The sequence below is a fragment of the Podarcis liolepis genome (assembly GCF_965112155.1).
Source record: "Podarcis liolepis genome assembly, chromosome: 5".
In the NCBI taxonomy this organism is placed as follows: Eukaryota; Metazoa; Chordata; class Lepidosauria; order Squamata; family Lacertidae; genus Podarcis; species Podarcis liolepis.
The window spans coordinates 26,000,676-26,020,761 of NC_139556.1; the positions used below are offsets into that span (position 1 = coordinate 26,000,676).

The 20,086-nt window shown below is 45.6% G+C and overlaps 1 protein-coding gene across 1 annotated transcript; it reads left to right on the forward strand.

Annotated features, from left to right (window-relative positions):
* Positions 1–15,073: 15,073 nt before the first annotated feature.
* On the forward strand, positions 15,074–18,465 carry SLC18A3 (solute carrier family 18 member A3). Its single transcript, XM_083504683.1, has one exon. The coding sequence runs from the start codon at positions 15,766–15,768 to the stop codon at positions 17,404–17,406; it is 1,641 nt and encodes a 546-aa protein (XP_083360809.1). The 5' UTR covers positions 15,074–15,765; the 3' UTR covers positions 17,407–18,465.
* The last annotated feature ends 1,621 nt before the right edge of the window (positions 18,466–20,086 follow it).

The window sequence follows — 20,086 nt, forward strand, 5'->3', positions numbered from 1 at the left end:
TGTGGATCTCTCAGCACGTGCCAAGAATCAATTGCTGAATCTGTTCCATATGTCTTAGTCCACTCCAGGGGTTCAGCAGAGAAGAGTGGTAATGCATTCATTCCCCTCTCTGCCAAAACTCTTTTAAAGTGTTGCTTGATTTTCCATTCATCCCTATTAATTATCCGCGGTATCTTACTGCAAGGTAACCTAACAGAATTTATAACACATTGAATGATGGGCTTGTTGCCACACTGAATTTTGTTTCATCTTTGGTAGGTTTTCATGGCATTTTTAGAGATGTCTAGCTGAAAGCCTCCGTATGATCCCGTGACTATTCTCTTGATTGGATTTCTCTTGAAGTGACTCGTGGGTATTTTATACCTGAAAAGCATTGCGTACAAGCGGATGTGGAAGCTCTACCTGTAGACTTAGTTCTGGGGTCACCAATGGATGCTGGAGCTGTCATAATGCATAACCATGCACAAACCAACCCCCCAAGTTATGAGGAAAAGGAACAGGTAGAATAAATACCAGCACTGCCTAAGGGCACATTGTACCCTGTTTTGCTGAAGCCAATCAGATCTTGGTCTGGCCAGTGTTCAGATGGGAGATTTGTGGGATGTAACATAAGCAGTCAAGTACAACACTTCCTATTTGCCCAGAGTGGAGGTGCGGCGGGGGGTGTTACTCCACCCAGGAGGACTTCCTGTCACACCTGGTCTGGAGCTTCCTTCCCCTGCGTGTGACCAGGTAGGTGGGCATGACCCTGGAAGACCCCATAAAAGGGGCTGGTCACACAGCCATCTTCCTCTGTTAACTCTTCTTCTTCCTCTTGATGCCATGATCTCTTGATACTGATGTATTTTGCTGTCTGCTGGCTCTCAGTCACCAGGGCATGAGCTCATTCCTATATGGGATGAACTCAAACCCTTTTCTGTATCTCTAAGCTAAAGCCTGCCTTCAGGGATCCAACTGTGAACTGAATGTGAGTAAACTTCTTCTTTTAAAAGAAGATTGTTGTGTCTTTATTCTTTTTAGGAGGAATAAAAGGGGACTTACCAGGAACAAAACCCAATCTGGACAAAGCCAGATTAGATTGCTTAAGTAAAGAGATTCAAACAAATCTACCAACTAGCTTCCTGCTATATGCTGGGGAATATATTCTGCTGCTATGTCACAAGCGTGAATTAGGAAGGATAATATTTAATCAATATATCCTCTCCTAGTATCCACAACATTCCCACAAGATTGCCCCAGAATCCCATGCGCATTGTCTTGAGCTTCATGACAGAAGAAATGTGGAGTATAAGACGTAGTAAATAAAAATAAATAATACTCCACAGTCATGAGTCAAGGTCTTTGCCAGCATTGCTGATGGGGATCCTTGATTGGATATATGTAGATAATTGTCTCAGTGGCATGCAGTGAAATTTTTCGGAGGGGGAAAGTTAAGGCTAGAGGGGGCAGCTTGTGAGGGTGATGGGGGGTGACTTTGTGGCATATCACAAGCATCACACCTCCCTCGCTAAGCTGGACAGAAGCTTCCTGGGCTTTGGGGAGGAGGCGCCAGGCCTCCAACAAGATGCTGGAGCCCTCCTTCTCAAACCTGGTTTTCGGAAGGTGGTGGGAGGCTAGCCTAGTCTCACTTGTCTACTGACTACACGCCACTCACTTCCACCCTGTATTCTCTTGCCTGGAAGTAAGCCCCATTGAACACATTGCATTGCCTGTCTGTATCTTGAGTCTGTTTCCTCCATTCCCTGTCCAAGAGGACCTAGTACAATTGCTTTAAAATAATTATTCCTCTTCTTCCCCACCCCACTCCCACATAAAGGAAAAAGACATTCTGGTCCCAGTGAGAAAGAAGAAGTCAGCTCGGAGACGAATGCCAAAATGTACTGCCAGATCCTTAAAAGGATGAAATCTTTATTAAAGACATTAAGTACAGGAGAAGCCATTAAGGAAATGGGTATTTTGAAAGATATCAACGACCTTAACTTGATGAATCATTAAGTGTCCTTACACCAAAGCGTTTCCCCCTTCTGCCGTGCAAGGGGACAGGCGAGGTGGAATCCTTAACAGTTGCACTGCCAGTGGCTACTCTGTTGTCCGCCTCTCAAAAGCACAGGAGCACTGCTAGAAGAAGAAGAATGGCAGCCCATTGCATCTGCCTTGCTTTCTGAGGTCACTCTATCTCTGACTTCAGGATTGTCCTCGGGATGGGACTTTCACTGAGAAGGTCCCCAAGGAGTTCTCCTCTCTCTCTCTCTCTCTCTCTCTCTCTCTCTCTCTCTCTAACACACACACACACAACCCGGGCTCGGCACCTGCATTTTATCCATACTCTGGAAGCCTGGAAGCCTGAGAGAGGAAAGGGGGCAGGATCCTAAGAGCTCATGAGCCCCCTGGTTCCTGGCGGGGTGAACCATATCACTGGGCTGCAGGACATGGAAAATAGAAGCAGGGTGATGGACAATGAGGCCTTGCTGGGATAGTAACCAGCCAGCATTAGCAATGAAGCAAATGAAGATGGGGATAGATTGAAAGGGAGTAGGCCAATGGACTTAGTAAACCTGAGTCACAGAAGAGCTAGGCAGTTTTGACACCAGGTGTCAAAAAAGGTTATTTATGTATGCTACTACTGTGTCCCGTGTTTCGTTAGCCCCAACATGGAAAACGAGCGAGGTTCCAACTAAAAAAGAATGGCAACTTAAGTTGACAGAATATGTGCAGCTTGCAGACTTAACATATGAAATAAGAGAACAAGAAGAACATACGTTTAGAGAAGGTTGGACAACGTTTATTGAATATATGGGAAATAACTGTGTACAGCTGAAAACGCTGGCAGCATTAAGATAAATTCAATAGCGTAAATGAGTTTTGATGGATGTACTAATGGAATACTGAATGATTTAGTTTACCTAAAATATGCAGGGATTTATGATATGTAAAATGAACCATGGAAAGGGAAGAAGGGAAGTCATTGATATTTTAAGGATGTTTAAGTGAGTATTCTAAGTTGCAAAACAGAAAATTTAAGAAAATTATATTTTTAAAAAAGAAGAAGAGCTAGGCAGTTAACTATGATCCAGTGTTGATATTTATGTGATATTACATACTATGTCTGCATAGTATGCATAGGAGGACCGCGGGTGGCGCTGTGGGTAAAACCTCAGTGCCTAGGACTTGCCGATCGTATGGTCGGCGGTTCAAATCCCCGCGGCGGGGTGAGCTCCCATCTTTCGGTCCCAGCGCCTGCCCACCTAGCAGTTCGAAAGCACCTCTAAGTGCAAGTAGATAAATAGGGACCGCTTTAGAGCGGGAAGGTAAACGGCGTTTCCGTGTGCTGCGCTGGTGCTGGCTCGCCAGAGCAGCTTCGTCACGCTGGCCACGTGACCCAGAAGTGTCTGTGGACAGCGCTGGCTCCCGGCCTCTTAAGTGAGATGAGTGCACAACCCTAGAGTCGGACACGCCTGGCCCATACGGGCAGGGGTACCTTTACCTTTATGTCTGCATTGCAATGTTGTGAAGCCACTTAAGATTACAGTATTTGATTATTATTTGTCACCAGCTGTAGACCTATTTTTTCTTCTTGATAAAGATCTAAAATTATCTCATACCTCTGTGATTAGATAGGTGATAGATAGAATTTAAGCCAGTGTGGTGCAGTAGTTAGAGTATTTGGCACAAAAAAATGAAGTTTACAAAATGTTGACTCAGCTCTATAGAAGATGCTTGCAGTCACCTGCGGCCACCAGGAGTTGACTCCAGGTGACAATGCAAAAATTTACACTCTTAAAAGTTGATGTAAAAAGTGGGGGGGGGGGCTGGGAAGGTGGGAGCCTGCTTCTGCACTCAAATTCTGCTCAATTATTTCAACCCATCTTTTTCCAAATAGCATTGCATTCATTTCTTTTCTTTTTTTTTCTCCCCCCCCCCAAGCAATATTATTGGAGTTTGGTTTTATGAACAGGAACACAGTGAAGAATGGGGAAAGATGCTTTTCACCCTTTCACCTACGTAATGGTCCCAATCATTATGGGCTTCGGAAAAGAGTGCCAGAAATCTAGAAACAGAACAGTGACCCCCACTTCCAGCTTAAAGCAAGGGCAACAATGGTTTAGTGCTAATAAATCATCCACATCTGCAAAAAAAAAACCTTTATTTTGTCTTTGGACTGCAAATGAATGATGTAAAAATGGAAGGGCTAGTTTAAAAAAATATTACCCAGTAGTTTTTACCATTTGAGTTCCAAAGATGTTACAACATTTTAAAAACCTTACAGAGTATAGTCCATTAACTTCATGGACTATGCTGAAATGGCTAAAATGACCAGAAGAGTCAGAAATCAGGAAAACTGAAATTTTAACAAGGAATGGGCAAATTTTATAACTTATCTTAAAGACCATTGTAAACAGTTAAAATTATTAGTAGGGTTGGAATATCACTTGTAGTTTAAGGCTGATTCCGGACATAATGGAAGAGGTAAAGGGTTTGGATTATCGTAAAAGATGTGGGAGGAACTGATTAATAATAGGACCCACATAGGTCCAGGAGATTCATTAGAATCTTGTTTTTATTATTTATGTTTGTTATATTGCTGTAGAATTTTAAGCTGAAAAACTACATATATATATATGACATGCTATTTTGCCTCCACTCAGCTTGTGGCCCTTTGTTAAAATGAGAATTTTGGCCTGTAAGCTTCCCCGCATTGATATTTCATTCCAAAATACTGCAATGGCGCCTTCAAGGATAGTCGCATTGCAAAGGTACCCTTTGTGTTGCCCACTCAATGAAGTCCACGTACAAATGACTCATCCACCACAGCTGTAACGAAATCGGCTGATTTGATTTGTCCAGAAGGCTAAATTTATTATGCCCCTCTTAGCAAATGTAATCCCAGCTTCTCCTTGCTAATAATAATAATAATAAATGTCGCTTTTGGTTCCCTTGAGACTGGAAAAGAGACCTTTGCATTTTCCAGACACAACCCGTCCTCTTCCACCCCGCCTTCCAGCTCGGACAGATTCCATTTTCGTGATGGGAAATGGCTTTATCTTTGATTAAAAGAGGGCCTAATCAAATAGAGTGCATTGTCAAGCAAGGGCCAGGATTCCAATACTCTTGGCTGCCGCACAGCAGTAAGGCAAAGTCAATGTCCCTCTTCGTACTGCAGCCACAAAACCCATTACCATTCATTGCGGATGTGACCTGCATCTCAAATTAAGGAGAGCGCCCTTCAGCTAAGTTCCTCCTTTATACATTCTTGGTTTCGTCTGTAGAGGACCTCTTTTTAAAAGCCCCATGACAACTGAATGCATCCATCTAAGACCTGCAGACATTGACTTAGGTATGGGGAACCTGTGGCTCAGCTACAACTCCATCGTCCCTGCTCATTGGGCATGCTGGCTGGGGCAGATGGGAGTCGGAGTACAGTAGCATCCAGACAACCACAGGTTCCCCATCCCTAGTTAAGATTGGTGTCATTTTTCTAGAAAAAGAGGTGCCAGAACTCACCATAACTCTTAAAATGGTATTGGCACCCACTTGAGAGATGCCAGAACTGAGTTCTGGAGAATTCTGGCTGAAAAAAAGCTCTGGTTAAGAAGATAAGAGATCCTTCTTGATGAGAGACACTTTTGTAAAGATGTAAAGATACAAGCTGCCTTAGAAATGGATGGATACAGCGATTGGCATTTGTTCTTTGTTTTTTAAAAAGGATCAGACAAATTCATGATGGCAGCTACAAAAGCTGCTAAACAGACTCTTGAGCTGAAATATTGCTGAGGGGTTTTAGTTGGGGCAGAGTTGTTGCTGCTATTATTTTTTGAATCTTTATTTTGCATTTTTATTATGATTTATGTGGAAATTGTTCAATTTGGTTGTGTACTTTTTGATATTTCATTCATTGCGGATGGCTATTTTTGTAGTGTTTTGAACTGTGTAACTTTTTCTCATGCTGTAAGCTGCCTTGAGCGTGGTTTTAACTGTGGAAAGGCAGTGTACAAATGAAACAGTGTTTGTACATAATGAATCTTGTCTCTGATATTTATTCATACCTTGCCTTCCAGTTCAAAGAATTCACAAGGAAGCTTCCATTCGCAAAACAAAAATAAAATCATAGCTACCAAATATGCAACCAGTAGAAGCAGCTAGTAAAAAAGGGGGGGGGGAATGGCAGTAACAGTGCTTAAAAAACCACTTCCTTGTTCATTAAACACCTGGGCAAATAAAACAGTTTTAAGCTGGAGTCCACAAAACAAAAAGGTAGAAACCAGGGGAACATCTCCGGAGGTGGTGATTCTGCATCCCGACTGCCATCATAGAAATGGTTCCATCCATCCGCCATCTCCTATCTAACTCCTGGACAGACACTCTAAAGCTAATCTAAGAAAGCAATTTCACATTGAATCAGGCATTCTTTTGTGTACTTATGTCATAGTTGTGCCCTGATCATGCGGTAGAAATGTTCCTGGACTGTTCCACTTCAAAATGGGGGGGGGGCATATGTTTTGATGCGCGCTCTCTCTCTCTCTCTCACACACACACACACACAACATCCTCCCCCCAAAGAACTAACTTGCGAAGCTAGAAGCCTTCTTCATGGGATCTTGCCTGCTCTGATCAAGAAGCAATTGACACAAGGAAAGCAATTCAGTCTTGCAATCTCCCAGCTGCAACAAGATGGGACACCAGCCAGCAGGAACTGCACCTCATGATTCTGCAGTTTGGCACAGATGAGCTTTTAAGACTAAACCAGCAATGACAAACCGGTAGCTGCCAAGCCACCAGGTCTTATTGGACTCATAGCAAGCTTACCAAACTTTACTCAGGAGTTCAGTCAGGGGTCTCTATTTGGATTTTGCATGGGACATCTCAGGCAGGGGTATATACATGCGCTACACAACTCAAACCTAATGACACACGAGGGGGTCAGATCCTCTGACAAAGTCTCCATCCTGCCATGGAACTTGTAGGGCAGCTCGTTGAGAAAAGACATTTGACCATCCCAGCTAAATGTTTGTTTTGTTTCTAACACAGCAGCCTGCTACTGCCAACGGGACTCCCTGGTCCTGAACGGGGTAACTGTGCCCCTGAAGGACCAGGAGCACAGCCTGGGAGTCATTTTGGACTCACAGCTATCCATGGAGGTCCAGATCGATTCTGTGTCCAGGGCAGCTGTCTACCAGCTCCATCTGGTATGCAGGCTGAGACCCCACCTGCCCGCTTGGACTACTATAATGTGCTCTATGTGGAGCTACCTTTGAAGGTGACCCAGAAACTACAACTAATTCAGAATGCAGCAGCCAGACTGATGACTGGGAGTGGCCGCTAAGACCATATAATACTGGTCCTACATTGGCTCCCAGTACATTTCCGAGCACAATTCAAAGTTTTGGTGCTGACCTTTAAAACCCTAAATGGCCTCGGCCCAGTATACCTGAAGGAGCATCTCCACCCCCAATGTTCAGCCTGGACACTGAGGTCCAGCTCTGAGGGCCTTCAGGCAATTCCCTCCCTGTGAGAAGTGAGGTTACAGGGAACCAGGCAGAGGGCCTGGTGCCTGCCCTGTGGAATGCCTTCCCATCAGATGTCAAGGAAACACTACCTGACTTTTAGAAGACATCTGAAGGAAGCCCTGTTCAGGGAAGTTTTTAATGGTTTATGTTTTAGTGTGTTTTTACTATCCTCTTGGAAGCCACTCAGAGTGACTGGGAAGGCCCAGCCAGATGGGCGGGGTATAAATAATAAAATTTATATTATATTATATTATATTATATTATATTATATTATATTATATTATATTATATTATATTATATTATATTATATTATATTATATTATATTATATTATATTATATTATATTATATTATATTATATTATATTATATTATATTATATTATATTATTATATTATATTATATTATATTATATTATATTATATTATATTATATTATATTATATTATATTATATTATATTTAACCACTGCCTTTCCTGCTGGCCTCAGCAGACTGATAACACAAATAAGGATGGTCTGGACTCCATACTAATGCCAAAAGTTGTACCACCGGCAGGCTTAATGAGCTTCAACAGCATTTGTCAGAGTACTTCCTTAAATTAGCCTAATCATAATTCTGCAACATCAAGGCATTATCATTTACTGTAGATAGTATGCAGATGTCAACCTCTTTGTCATTACTTAGGGTCCATGGCCTTATGTGTCTTCTCAGTGCTCCATGGAACTCGGTAAGACTTGTATATAGCTTTATTTGGGCTAACTTTTTTACATGTTACCTTGCTAAACTTTTGCTTTGTGGAGGTCTGGTGGCTACAGGTAACTAATAAATGAATCTGACAAACTTATTTTTTTATTGGTTTTCCTTTAGTACTCACAAGTGTATCTTTACATCGTAACTTTACATCTTGCAATTATACATATTCTTGTTTTCACAGTAGGTTCATGATTGTTATTATCATAGATCGGCAAACATTGCTGTACACAAAGAAGACAAGAAAAAAAGAGGAAAGAGGGGAAAAACAAAAAAGATGTAATTTTAAACTGATAATATTCTTCATAAAGAAGTGACTTCCTGTCTCTTCCATTTTGTACCAATAAACCTATTGTCTATATCCATCAATTGTCTTTTTATTTATAATGTTTTCTTATATATCAGTTTTCCTTTTGAAATTATCATCCGCAGAAACTACTCAAAAGCCGTCATCATTTTTAAATTGCAGCAGTTACTCTTCAGGTGTTCCTTAAAACAATTCCAGTTTGAGACAAATTCCTGTTCGGATTTATCTTTGATTCTTTCTGATAAATAACTCTGCATACTCTGTTACCTTTTGTATCCAATCAGATCAGGTGGGTATATATCTGCTTTTCCAATGTGTAGCTATTATAACCCTTGCAGCTGTGGTGGCATACAGAAAATTTTTCCTTGTTTTGGGGAGATATCCAAACCAGTAATACCTAATAAGAATGATTTGGGGTGTTTTTTTAATATTCACCAAATATAATGACATTTCAAAATGGTTTAATCTCCCTGCATGTCCACCACATATGTAATGTATTCCCGCCAAGTTATCCACATCTCCAACAGTTATCAGAGAGATTTTTATACATCTTTGCAAGTTTACAAGGTGTCAAGTGCCATCGATAAAAAACCTTTTGGAAGTTTTCCCTTATAGTATAACAAGATGTAAACTTCCAATTTACCCTCCAAAGTTTTTCCCACTGAGACATCTCTATATTGTGGCCCAAATCTTGGGCCCATCTAAACATCATTGGTTTGACCTCCTCCTTGACTTGCCAGTCAAGGAGGAGTCGGTATACTTTCGAGAGGGCTCTAGTTTTTGTCATAATTAAGTCTAACTCAAATCTTGAACTTTCTTGAGCAAAACCTTCCCCTTTGTCCACTTTAAATCTCTCAAGTAATTGATAATATTGGAACCAATCAACAACATATTCTCTTACTTCTTCAATTTTTTTCAGCTTTAGTTGGTTCTCTTCTTCTTTCAATAATATTTGGTATGTCAGCCAGTTTCCTTCTGTGTTTTTTCTTTTAACCGTTAGGCCTTCCAGTGGTGATATCCACCTGGGCATCTTAGGTTCTATAAGATCTTTATATTTTTCCCAGACCTTATAGAAGGATTTCCTAACAATATGATTCAGGAAGTTTTGATGTCCTTTTACTTTCCCATATGCTAGGTACGTGTGCCAGCCGTACCTATTGTTGTGTCCCTCTAAGTCGAGCAGTTCTGGATTTTGGAGTCTTTTAACCATGTTAGGCAAGCTGCCTCATAATACAGTCTTAGGTCTGGCAGGGAAAGGCCCCCTCTATTTTTAATATCAAGATCTGATGCTTAATTCTGGGCCTCTTCCTCTGCCAGATAAACTTTGAAATAGCTTTCTTAAGGTGGCCCATCTTGCCCAGTATTGGGATCGGCTGGAAAAGAAAAAGTAGTTTTGGCAGAACACTCATTTTTATGACTGAGATTCCCCCTGTAAAGTATACTTTAAGTCTGGCCCAAATATCCAAATTAATTTTGATCTCCTCCCAGGTTCTTACATAATTATCATGCAATAGGTTAATATTCTTTGAAGTTAGCCAGACACCCAAGTATTTTGCTTTTGGGCAGATTTTCAAACCAAACATTTTTCCCAGTTCTTCTTTTTCTTGGTTTGATATGTTCTTAACCAGTAGTTTTGGTTTTTATTTTATTTCATTTGAATCCTGCTACTTCACCGAAGTTTTGTATTATTTCCATTATTTTTGATAAGCCCTCTTTTGGGTTTTCTGTCATTATGAGCAAATCATCAGCGAATGCCTTTATTTTATAAGACCTATCTCCTAGAGTAATGCCTTTGATTTGTCTTTCTTCTCATATTCTTCTATTTAAGATTTCCAAAACCAAAATAAATATTAGAGGAGATAAGGGGCAGCCTTGACGTGTGCCTTTGTTAATCTGGAATTCCTTTGAGATATTGCCATTAATAATTATTTTGGCTTGCTGTTCAGCATATATGGCACTTATTCCTCTACAAAAAAATTTGTCCATATTTTCCAATAGTTCTTTCATAAATTTCCATGAGATGTTGTCAAATGCTTTCTCAGAGTCAACTAACATAATCATCAGAGGTTTGTCTATTTTAAGGTCCAAATATTCTAATACATTAATGATATGTCTAATGTTTTCCTGCATTTTGCGTCCCGGTAGAAATCCAGTTTGGTCTCTGTGTATCAACTCTTGTAGGGTTGTTTTAAGTCTGGAGGTCAAAACATCTGCGAAGGTTTTATAATAATTGTTTAAAATCCCACAAACTTCCGTGGAACTTGCTGCTAAGTGAATGTGCATTGCTAGTCTCTGTTCTGTTAGATCTCACAGGAGGTTGCAAAATTTGTTTGGCCAGAGACCACTGATGGAGAACAAAACAATGAATGTGTATGTACAAGGATCACTGTATCCAGCTGACTTTAAGTTTTGGGGAAACTAATGCCCCATATATTCCATCTGATTTTGTTTCTTTTATTAATGGGAATCATTCAGATTGATGAAGAGTGTTGTGAAACTTGAAAACTTGCACTCTCTAACACATGCTAACAGAAGCTGCACTAATAAAGTCAAGCTGCTGCAGTAGTATTACCGAAATAACAGCAAGACCCCCCTCTTGGCCACGCTGATGTGGTCCAAAGGAAAACAGACCAATACGTTTGGCAGCAGCTTGTCTGCAGGAGTTGCCGGAAGGAGTACAAGGCTCCACCCAACTGCCTTAGGATTTCACTTCTTAGCCTTTCTTTATCTTGAAGATATCCTGCAAGGCAATGAAGTCTTAGGATCAGAGTTTTCCTTCTCCCGAGTGGGCTACCTTCCCAACTTGATGACCCCATCTGCCCCTCACTTCCCTCTATAATATGTGCTTCTTGACCATTGCACCCACTATTGGTCTAGTCCACTCAATCCACCAGAGAGCCTGTCTTTGCATGCAGGGGATAGCAAACATTGATAATCTATTTGTCTAATCCTCTTTTAAAGCCACCCAAATTGGTGGCCATCACTGCCTCCTACAGGAGTGTATTCCATAGTTTAACTATGTGTTGTTATCAGGGACTGGACTGAAGGGGCTGAGACTGAGGAGGAATGGTGAAGATTGCCCCCCTTCTCTCCCTGAAGTGCTCAGAGAAGAGGAAGGCAGTACAGTGGTACCTTGGTTCTCAAACTGAATCCGTTCCGGAAGTCTGTTTCAAAAGCAAAGCATTCCAAAACCAAGGCACGCTTTCCCATAGAAAGTAATGCAAAATGGATTAATCCGTTCCAGACTTTTAAAAACAACCCCTAAAACAGCGATTTAACATGAATTTTACTCTCTAACCAGACCATTGATCCATAAAATGAAAGCAATAATCAATGTACTGTACTATAAAATAAATAAAACAGTAAATTGGACGATAAAAATTAAAATTACTTTTTTTTCTTACATGCACTGATGACAGTCATTGTTTGGGTGGGGGGCCTTTATCCATTTCCACAGTCACACAATCAATCAATCAGTAGCTGAACTGGGTTCCACAGTCACAAAAACAAATTAACCAAAAATCCTCAAAAACAAAAATGCAAAATAAATAACAAAAACAAAAGCACCATTTGACTTCCGAAATGTTCGAAAACCAAGGTGCAGCTTCTGATTGGTGCAGGTGCCCCGGAAACAATAGCCGACAGCCGTTTTGGATGTTCAGCTTCCAAACAACATTTGAAAACCGGAACACTTCCTGGTTTTCGGGAACCAAGGCATTTGAAAACGAAGGTACCACTGTATTGAATTACAGAAGTGGTTTGAGGAAGGTCACAGCTCAAAGACAGGCGAACAGAAGAGTTGGGAGGTGTTGGGAGAAGATAAGGAGGAGGCAGAGCCGGCTGACACGTTGTCACTGGAAAGTATTTCTGACCCCCCCTCCTTCTCCCAGAACCCAGTGTTTGTTGAGAGTGCAAGAGCAAAAAGGCTCAGAGACAATTAGTCCATGGCGGCCACCATAAGGGGAAGTGCTGTTGCTAGGAAGGGGAGGGGAGGAGCTAAGTTGGAGCAACACCATTAACGGGAGACTGACCATTCCTTTGTCTCTCACTATGAGGACTGAATAAGCTCATTAGTAAGAACTCTCCTTTGGGTTTTTTTCTCTACTTCTTGCTGCCACCGCGGAAGGGATAAAAAATCCCCAAGCCTGACACATATGCTTGTATCTTGCTTTTCTACCCAGGAGTTCAAGGTTATGTGTGTTTCCCTGACCTCCCTTCCTTCCCTTTTATATTCACAACAGCCTTGTGAGGTAAGCTCAGCTAAGTTAATATGTATACAAAAGCAGTGTCAATAGATTGCAAGGGGAGGACGCAATGTAATGTCGTTCTTCCTCAGCTGACTAGACAGCAATTGAAACCTCACAGCCGTTGGGGGCTTGAGCTGTCCTGCTCTCCCCACTGATGATTCTGGCTGTCTCGGCTTTGCCTTTCAAGACCTTCCCCTGGATTTTGAGCTTGCTCTTTACTAAAAAAAAAAATTACACCTTTTGCTTGTGAATGAAAACAAGCTGTCATCCTTCAACCTAAATGGTCGGTGAAAATTGGCTGTGCGAAGTGTTCTCTCCAATGAGAGTAAAGGGGGTGATTGTGCAGTGCTGTTTAGCCCGTAGTTATTGTTATCAACCTTTGCTACCATCAGTGGCTTGGACAGAATAACCCCTAATCAATATACGCACCCATCCTACTGCAACCACCATGAGCTCAACAGAGCAGGGTATAAGCTCACTGCCATGTTGAACCTTCATAAAGTCTGAATGCAGGTGAAAGACGGGCTCTGAAGCAGCAACCGCTATTGCCATGTTATTATTACCTGCCATAGTCAAAATAAATAACCTGGTTAGCCAACAGCCCTGCTTTGAGTTAGTAAGTTGGAGAGAAGTTGGCGGCAGCGGTGGGTTTAACACATTCATAGAGCACTTTACCAGCACGTTTACTCAGAAGTAAGTCCAGTTTGCTTCCATCATGATAAAAAAGGCATTTTCGTGTTGCTGTTCATTACACAATCAAGGCATTTGAATTCTATAATAATGTTGGTGGCAGCGGTTCTTTTGTATGGGGAGCGGGAGTAGAAGCTAGTGCAAGGGGATCTTTTCTGTAGGGTCTGTAAAGAGTTTTCTCTAGGTGTTACGCAAGGCTTGGTATCTAAAAACGGAAAGTCTCACAGCTTGAGCTTGAGCCAGCCTGTAAAACACAGTTGTGCTCTCTGCATATGCTGTCTGCATATGCTGAAAATCACTTTGCTTTCTGTTAAACCTAAGCCTCTGCTGTGAACCGGGACTCCAAGACTGAGCCTTAATCCAGGCCTGTCTGAATGTTCCCTTTGTCCCGATTCTGCCAATAGTGCCCATGGGGACGGTGAATCCCCTTCTCTTCCCACCCACCCACCTGCCTGCCCCTTTCCCCCCAGTGAGTCAGAAATCATCTCAGGGAAACTGAAAATTATCCTCCTGGGGTTGTCAGATTCTCAGCTCCTCTTCAGAGCTGAATCTGTTTCTACTAAAGCAGGAGGTGGGGGCGGGCAGGGAGTGTGTCCTGGCTGGCTCAGAACAAGGGCTCCTCCTCGCCCCACATCCCGTTTCCAGCAGGAACCCAGTCCAATGCATCTGAGAAGCGCTTCAGTAAACGCACTCGACCCTCTCCTTTCCTTGCCTTTCGAGTCCTCCGCGGTAGACTGTTTCTGAGCTTGGAGGGTCCACTCCGCTAGCCTGATTGGTGGCCGCTACACTCGCCTGCGCGGACTTGAGCGGATTGCGACTTTCTCCGGGGGGTTTTAAGCCCTTTCCAGCTCCAGCAGACTTGGCACCCTTCTCTGCCGAGCGGCGCAGCAGCGCTGCACTCAACACACGCGTCCCCTCTCTCTCCCTCTCTCCCTCTCCCTCTCTCTCTCTCTCTCACACACACACACATACACACCGGGCCGGCTCTCTCTCCCTCCTTCCGAGGGGGGTCTGCTCCGGGGTGCGGACTCCCCGCTTAGCAATTGGCTAAGACTCCTCCATGTGTTAAATTAGCATAAAGAAACGCAGCTGGCGAAGGAACCACTCGGGGACCGGAGCTGAACTGTGCGTCACAACTTGCGCGGGGTGGGAGGCCAGTGTGTGAGTGCGTGAGGGTGGGGGGAGCCGGCTTTTTTTGGAGAGGCGGGGCGGAGGGGAAGGAAAAAGTAAGAGCTGGCAAGTCCATCCGCGCCGGTGGCACCAAGAGGCAGGCTTCTCCGTCAAGGAAGGCAAAGAGAAGGCGCTTGGAAGCAGCCACGGGTGGAGTTGCGGAAGGGACGGTCTGAGCTCTCCAAGAGTCCCTGAGCTGGAAAGAGAAGCAAGGGGGCGAAGAGAGAGAGAGAGAAATCCTTACCCTCCACTCTCCAGATTGGACGGATTGATGGGCAACCCTCGGTTCCTGCCACCTCACCAAGCCTTGGCCAGGGGGGGAAAGGCGAAGGCAAGAGGACGCGCCCTCGGATGCCTCCTGAAAAAGACTGACAGCATTCAAGGAGCGCAGCCACGGAGCGCCGCTTGACCAGAAAGGCGAGAGGGCGAAAGAAGAGAGAGGCTCAGGATTCCGGGCGTCCAGGCGAGTGAGGTCCGAGGGAGACGGATAGGAAGAGGAGGAGGGGAAAGACAGACGGAGAGAGGGAGGAGGGAGGGCTCCGTCTGGAAGTCGAGCCACCGAGGAGCGCGTCTGGCTCCAAAGGGCAGCGCGGAACACCGGAAGGAGAGGAGCCGGTAGGAAAGGCTTGTGGGTGGGGGGAGCAGGGGCAGGTGAGGGGGCCTCTGGAAGGAAAGCCGGGGAAGCCAGGGGTGGCGTCGTGGAAGGAGGGCTGCGTTTAAGAACGGGGAAGGCGAGGAGTGAAGGGAGGCGGCCGAGCCTCCTGGGGAAGTGGAGGGGGAAGGGAGAAAGAGAAAAGAAAGAAAGTTCGTTCTGGAGAAAGGAGGGGAGCAGGGTAAGACAGGAGAGGAAGCATTGTTAGACCCTGGGGAATGAGATCTGGGGAAAGAGGGGATTGAAAGGCACGGAGAAGTGAAGGGAGGGAGGAAGAGATAGATAAGAGAGAGAGAGACTGGTGGGACAGACGAGGCTCCTCTTGCCGCCACCTCCACCCATCCCAGCAGGGTCCTCTGCTCCCCTCGCTCCATGCCCAGCTAACGCCTCCTGCGGCTGCTGCGGCTGCTTCTCCTTTCCTTGGACTCCCAGCGGCTGCGGAGGATGGAGGAGGAGGCCTCCGCCCCGTCGGGGCCCCGCTCGGCGGTGGAGAAACTGTCGGAGGCGGTGGGCCAGCGCACGAAAGCCCTGAGCAGCGCCCTGCATGAGGCCAACCGCCAGCGGCGCCTCCTGCTGGTCATCGTGTGCGTGGCGCTGCTGTTGGACAACATGCTGTACATGGTGATCGTGCCCATCGTCCCGGACTTCGTGGCCGCCCTCAACGTCGCCGAGGAACGCCAGCAGGGAGCGCAGCAGCAGCAGCAGCAACAGGCGCCCGTCCCGGCCACCGCTGCCTCCAACATCTCCACGACTGGTGGTGGCCTGGGCTGGTCCCTCAACAGCACCCGGCCCATGCTGAGGCCTCGCTACCCGGCCGACAGCGACGACATCCGGATCGGGGTGCTGTTCGCCTCCAAGGCCATCTTGCAGCTGCTGGTCAACCCGCTGAGCGGCACGTTCATCGACCGCGTGGGCTACACCATCCCTCTGCTCATGGGCCTGGGCGTCATGTTCCTGTCCACCATCATCTTCGCCTTCGCCGAGAACTACGGCACCCTGTTCGCGGCGCGCAGCCTGCAGGGCCTGGGCTCGGCGTTTGCCGACACGTCGGGGATCGCGCTCATCGCCGACAAGTACACGGAGGAGTCGGAGCGCAACCGCGCGCTGGGCATCGCGCTCGCCTTCATCTCCTTCGGCAGCCTAGTGGCGCCCCCTTTCGGAGGCATCCTGTACTACTTCGCGGGCAAGAGGGTGCCCTTCCTGGTACTGGCCTTCATCTCGCTCCTGGACGGCCTGCTCCTCCTGTTGGCCATCAAGCCTTTCAGCGACAGGTCTCGGGACAACATGCCCGTGGGCACCCCCATCTACAAGCTCATGATAGACCCCTACATCATGGTGGTAGCCGGGGCCCTCACCACGTGCAACATCCCCTTGGCTTTCCTGGAGCCCACCATCTCCAACTGGATGAAGAAGACCATGGACGCCAACGAGTGGGAGATGGGCCTCACCTGGCTGCCGGCCTTCATCCCCCACGTGCTGGGCGTCTATGTCACCGTCAAGCTGGCAGACAAGTACCCCCACCTCCAGTGGTTCTATGGGGCGCTGGGCCTGGCCACCATAGGGGCCTCCTCTTGCATGGTGCCCGCCTGCCGGAACTTCTGGCAGCTCACCGTCCCTCTGTGCGGCATCTGCTTCGGCATTGCCCTGGTGGACACCGCCCTGCTTCCCACCCTCGCCTTCCTGGTTGACGTCCGCTACGTGTCGGTCTATGGCAGCGTCTATGCCATCGCCGACATCTCCTACTCGGTGGCATACGCCCTGGGGCCTATTGTGGCCGGGGAGATCGTCCACTCCTTTGGCTTTGTGCAACTCAACCTGGGCATGGGCCTGGCCAACGTGCTTTACGCCCCCATCCTCCTGGCCCTCAAAAACATTTGCCAGATGAAGCCCTCGCACTCGGAGAGGAACATTCTCCTGGAGGAGGGACCCAAGGGACTCTACGACACTATTAAGATGGAAGAACGCAAAGGCAAGGGCAAACACCTCCACCCGGTAGGGGGCGGTGAAGAGAATAGCGTAGACTCTTTCCATAGAGACTTCAGAGGGGCGTCTGAAGAGGACTCTTCAGACTATGACTATACTTAGAGGGTGGGCGGAGTACCCCAAGAGGGAGTTATGGAGAGCATCTTGGCTGTTATGCCCCAATGTGCCAATATACTACTTTAACCTTTGTCTTGATGTGATGGCTTTCTTCTTCTTCTTCTTCTTCTTCTTCTTCTCCTTCTCCTTCTCCTTCTCCTTCTCCTTCTCCTTCTCCTTCTCCTCCTCCTCCTCCTCCTCCTCCTCCTCTTCCTCTTCCTCTTCCTCTCTCAAAGGTATTACCTTAAACACCCTGTCAAGATGAAAGCTCCAAATAACTATCCTAACATGAACGGTGCATTTGCAGAGATCTGTGATGGTCTTTTCCTGTTAAAAGAGGGAAGGGCACACGTCCAAAACTCCCTGACAAAAGCCTGTTGTGCCAAGAGGTTTTTCTCGCAATGTTTGTGTGTGACTTTCGGCTGGTTCACACATGCATGTACATCACTAAGTTTGCCACATACACGGGGGTAATGCTATCCCTTGGAAGCGTTTCACACAATTACACGGGTTTTCTTTTTCTTTCTTTTTCCTTACACTTGACTGCGGCACACTTGATGACTTGAATGTGTGAACTGACTCCGCCGAGAAAGCGTTGTGTTTTTGAGGTGGTCTGAAAATTATGTCTGTGGTGTTGGGCTTGTGAGGGTCTGCTCCTCCTTTGTGAATCATCCCCTGGATTTTGTAGCTCGGGGGAAACAGGTGCCAGTCACTCTGTCCTGCATAAATTCTCATAGAAACACCTTACAACACCACTTCTTAAAATTGTAAGGGAGAAAAAATTAAGTTGCCAAATGCACATCCGGGGTCTCAATAAATATTGTACATTTTTATAAATATATATAGGTACCTGTGTGGAAACTGTCGGTTTCATATTTAATGCCAGCAATGGAAATCACGTCGTATTATTTCTCCTCTCAGCGAGGGGGACAGAAATCTGTAACCATTTATTTATTTTTCTGTTGTGCTGCTACTCTGATAAATGCAATATACCGTACCATGTTTTAGTCTGAAACTGCTACACTGGTTGTGCCGGCTGAATAAATGGCGTTCAGGGGAACCTTACGTCTTGGCTTCGTTGTTTGTTTGTGTAAAGACCCGGGGTGCAGTCCTAACTTAAGCATGCTTATTGAGCAAATTCCATTGAATTCGGTGGAACTTCTAATAATAATGCACATGACTGTCAGATGGGTCCATATAGGAGCTTTAATTCCTGGCTTCAACAATAAAGTTATAGGAGTCATTCTGGAAACACAACTTCCGTCCCCCGCAAGAAATCCGCTTGAAATCATATATTCCTGCCACCTACCCAAATACTATAGAAAAAAGACGAAGGCAGGCTGGCGAGATCCAATCAAAGGGAAGCACTTTAAAAAAAAGCCACTGCCATTAATGTACACCTATGTGCTTAAGGCTACAATCCATTACCCACTTTCCTAAGAGTAAGCCCAACTGAAATCAGCTGGGAACTTCTGAGTAGACGTGCATAGGATTGCATTGCCAGTCTCGCCCCTGGAACTCAGTGAGACGTGCCTCCCTCTCTTGCCTACGGTTTCTCAAAAATTAGTTGCGCTGAGCTCTAGAGGACTTGCCTCCTGGTGAAGGTATGCGTAGGATCACAGCCTTAGCGATGGTTAAATGAAGATTTGGAATCAATGGAATTTTCAAAACTGCGCGTTTCCAGCTGCCGCTCTCTCGGAAGCATTTATACAAAGTAAAAGTATATTGAAAAGTTTTGTGAGCAGGGATCGGAAAGATTTTAGTGACGGGTCTGGATCAGGAGAGAGAGCGTGCTGTTTTGCGCGCCTCTCGTTTATTTCCATGGGTTTTGCGCAGGATAACTTCTCGGTGGATCCTGAGGTTAAGCGCGCAAGGATTGTGTTTCTTATTATGGCGTAAGTGTGACTTACTTCCGAGTAAGCAGGGTCGAGCCTGCAGTGTGCCTCCTAAGGGAGAAAGTCCACTGCATCAACCAAGCGGCACTTAGGATCCCGCTGCGCATCTCCTTCCTTGCAATCTTGCGCAAGGGTTAGGATGCTTAAGACCGCGGTCCTAAAGTTGCTTCCTCGGAGTAAAATCTCAATACATTTACTGGCGCTCACTTCCCAACAAATGGATTATGGAGAAGGGCTAGAGCAGCTGTTTTTCATGCAAAAGGTCCCAGGTCAGTCTCTGTGATCTCCAGGTCTGAGTGGGAGAAGCTTCTGCCTGAAACCCTGGCTTGCCACAGCCGGTCAACGTATTCAATAGAATCATAGAATGGTAGAGTTGGAAGGGACCACTAGGATCATCTAATCCAACGCCCTGCAAGGCAAGAATCTGTCTCCCAACTCGGGACTCGAACTCACGTCCCTGAGATTAAGAGTCTTATGCTCTACCAGCTGAGCTCTACCTAGATGGAGCAAATATCTGGCTCGCTATAAGGCGGCTTCTTGTGTAGGGATGAGACTCTTCATCCCATGGGTTTCTTGGGGATGGGTCGACCCCATCCTAAATGAGCAGGCTCCCAGTTTTTGAACTCCTGGTCCTGTGCAACTTTACTCGGAAATAGCTCCCTCCTGTGTGCTCAGCGGGGCTTACTTTGGAGTAAGCGCCTCGCTCCTCAGCCCACGTGCCCTCAAAAGACAGAGGCAACTTCTGGAGCGTCTCCAGTTCACCTGGTGTCCTCGCTTTCATTCTGCTCCTA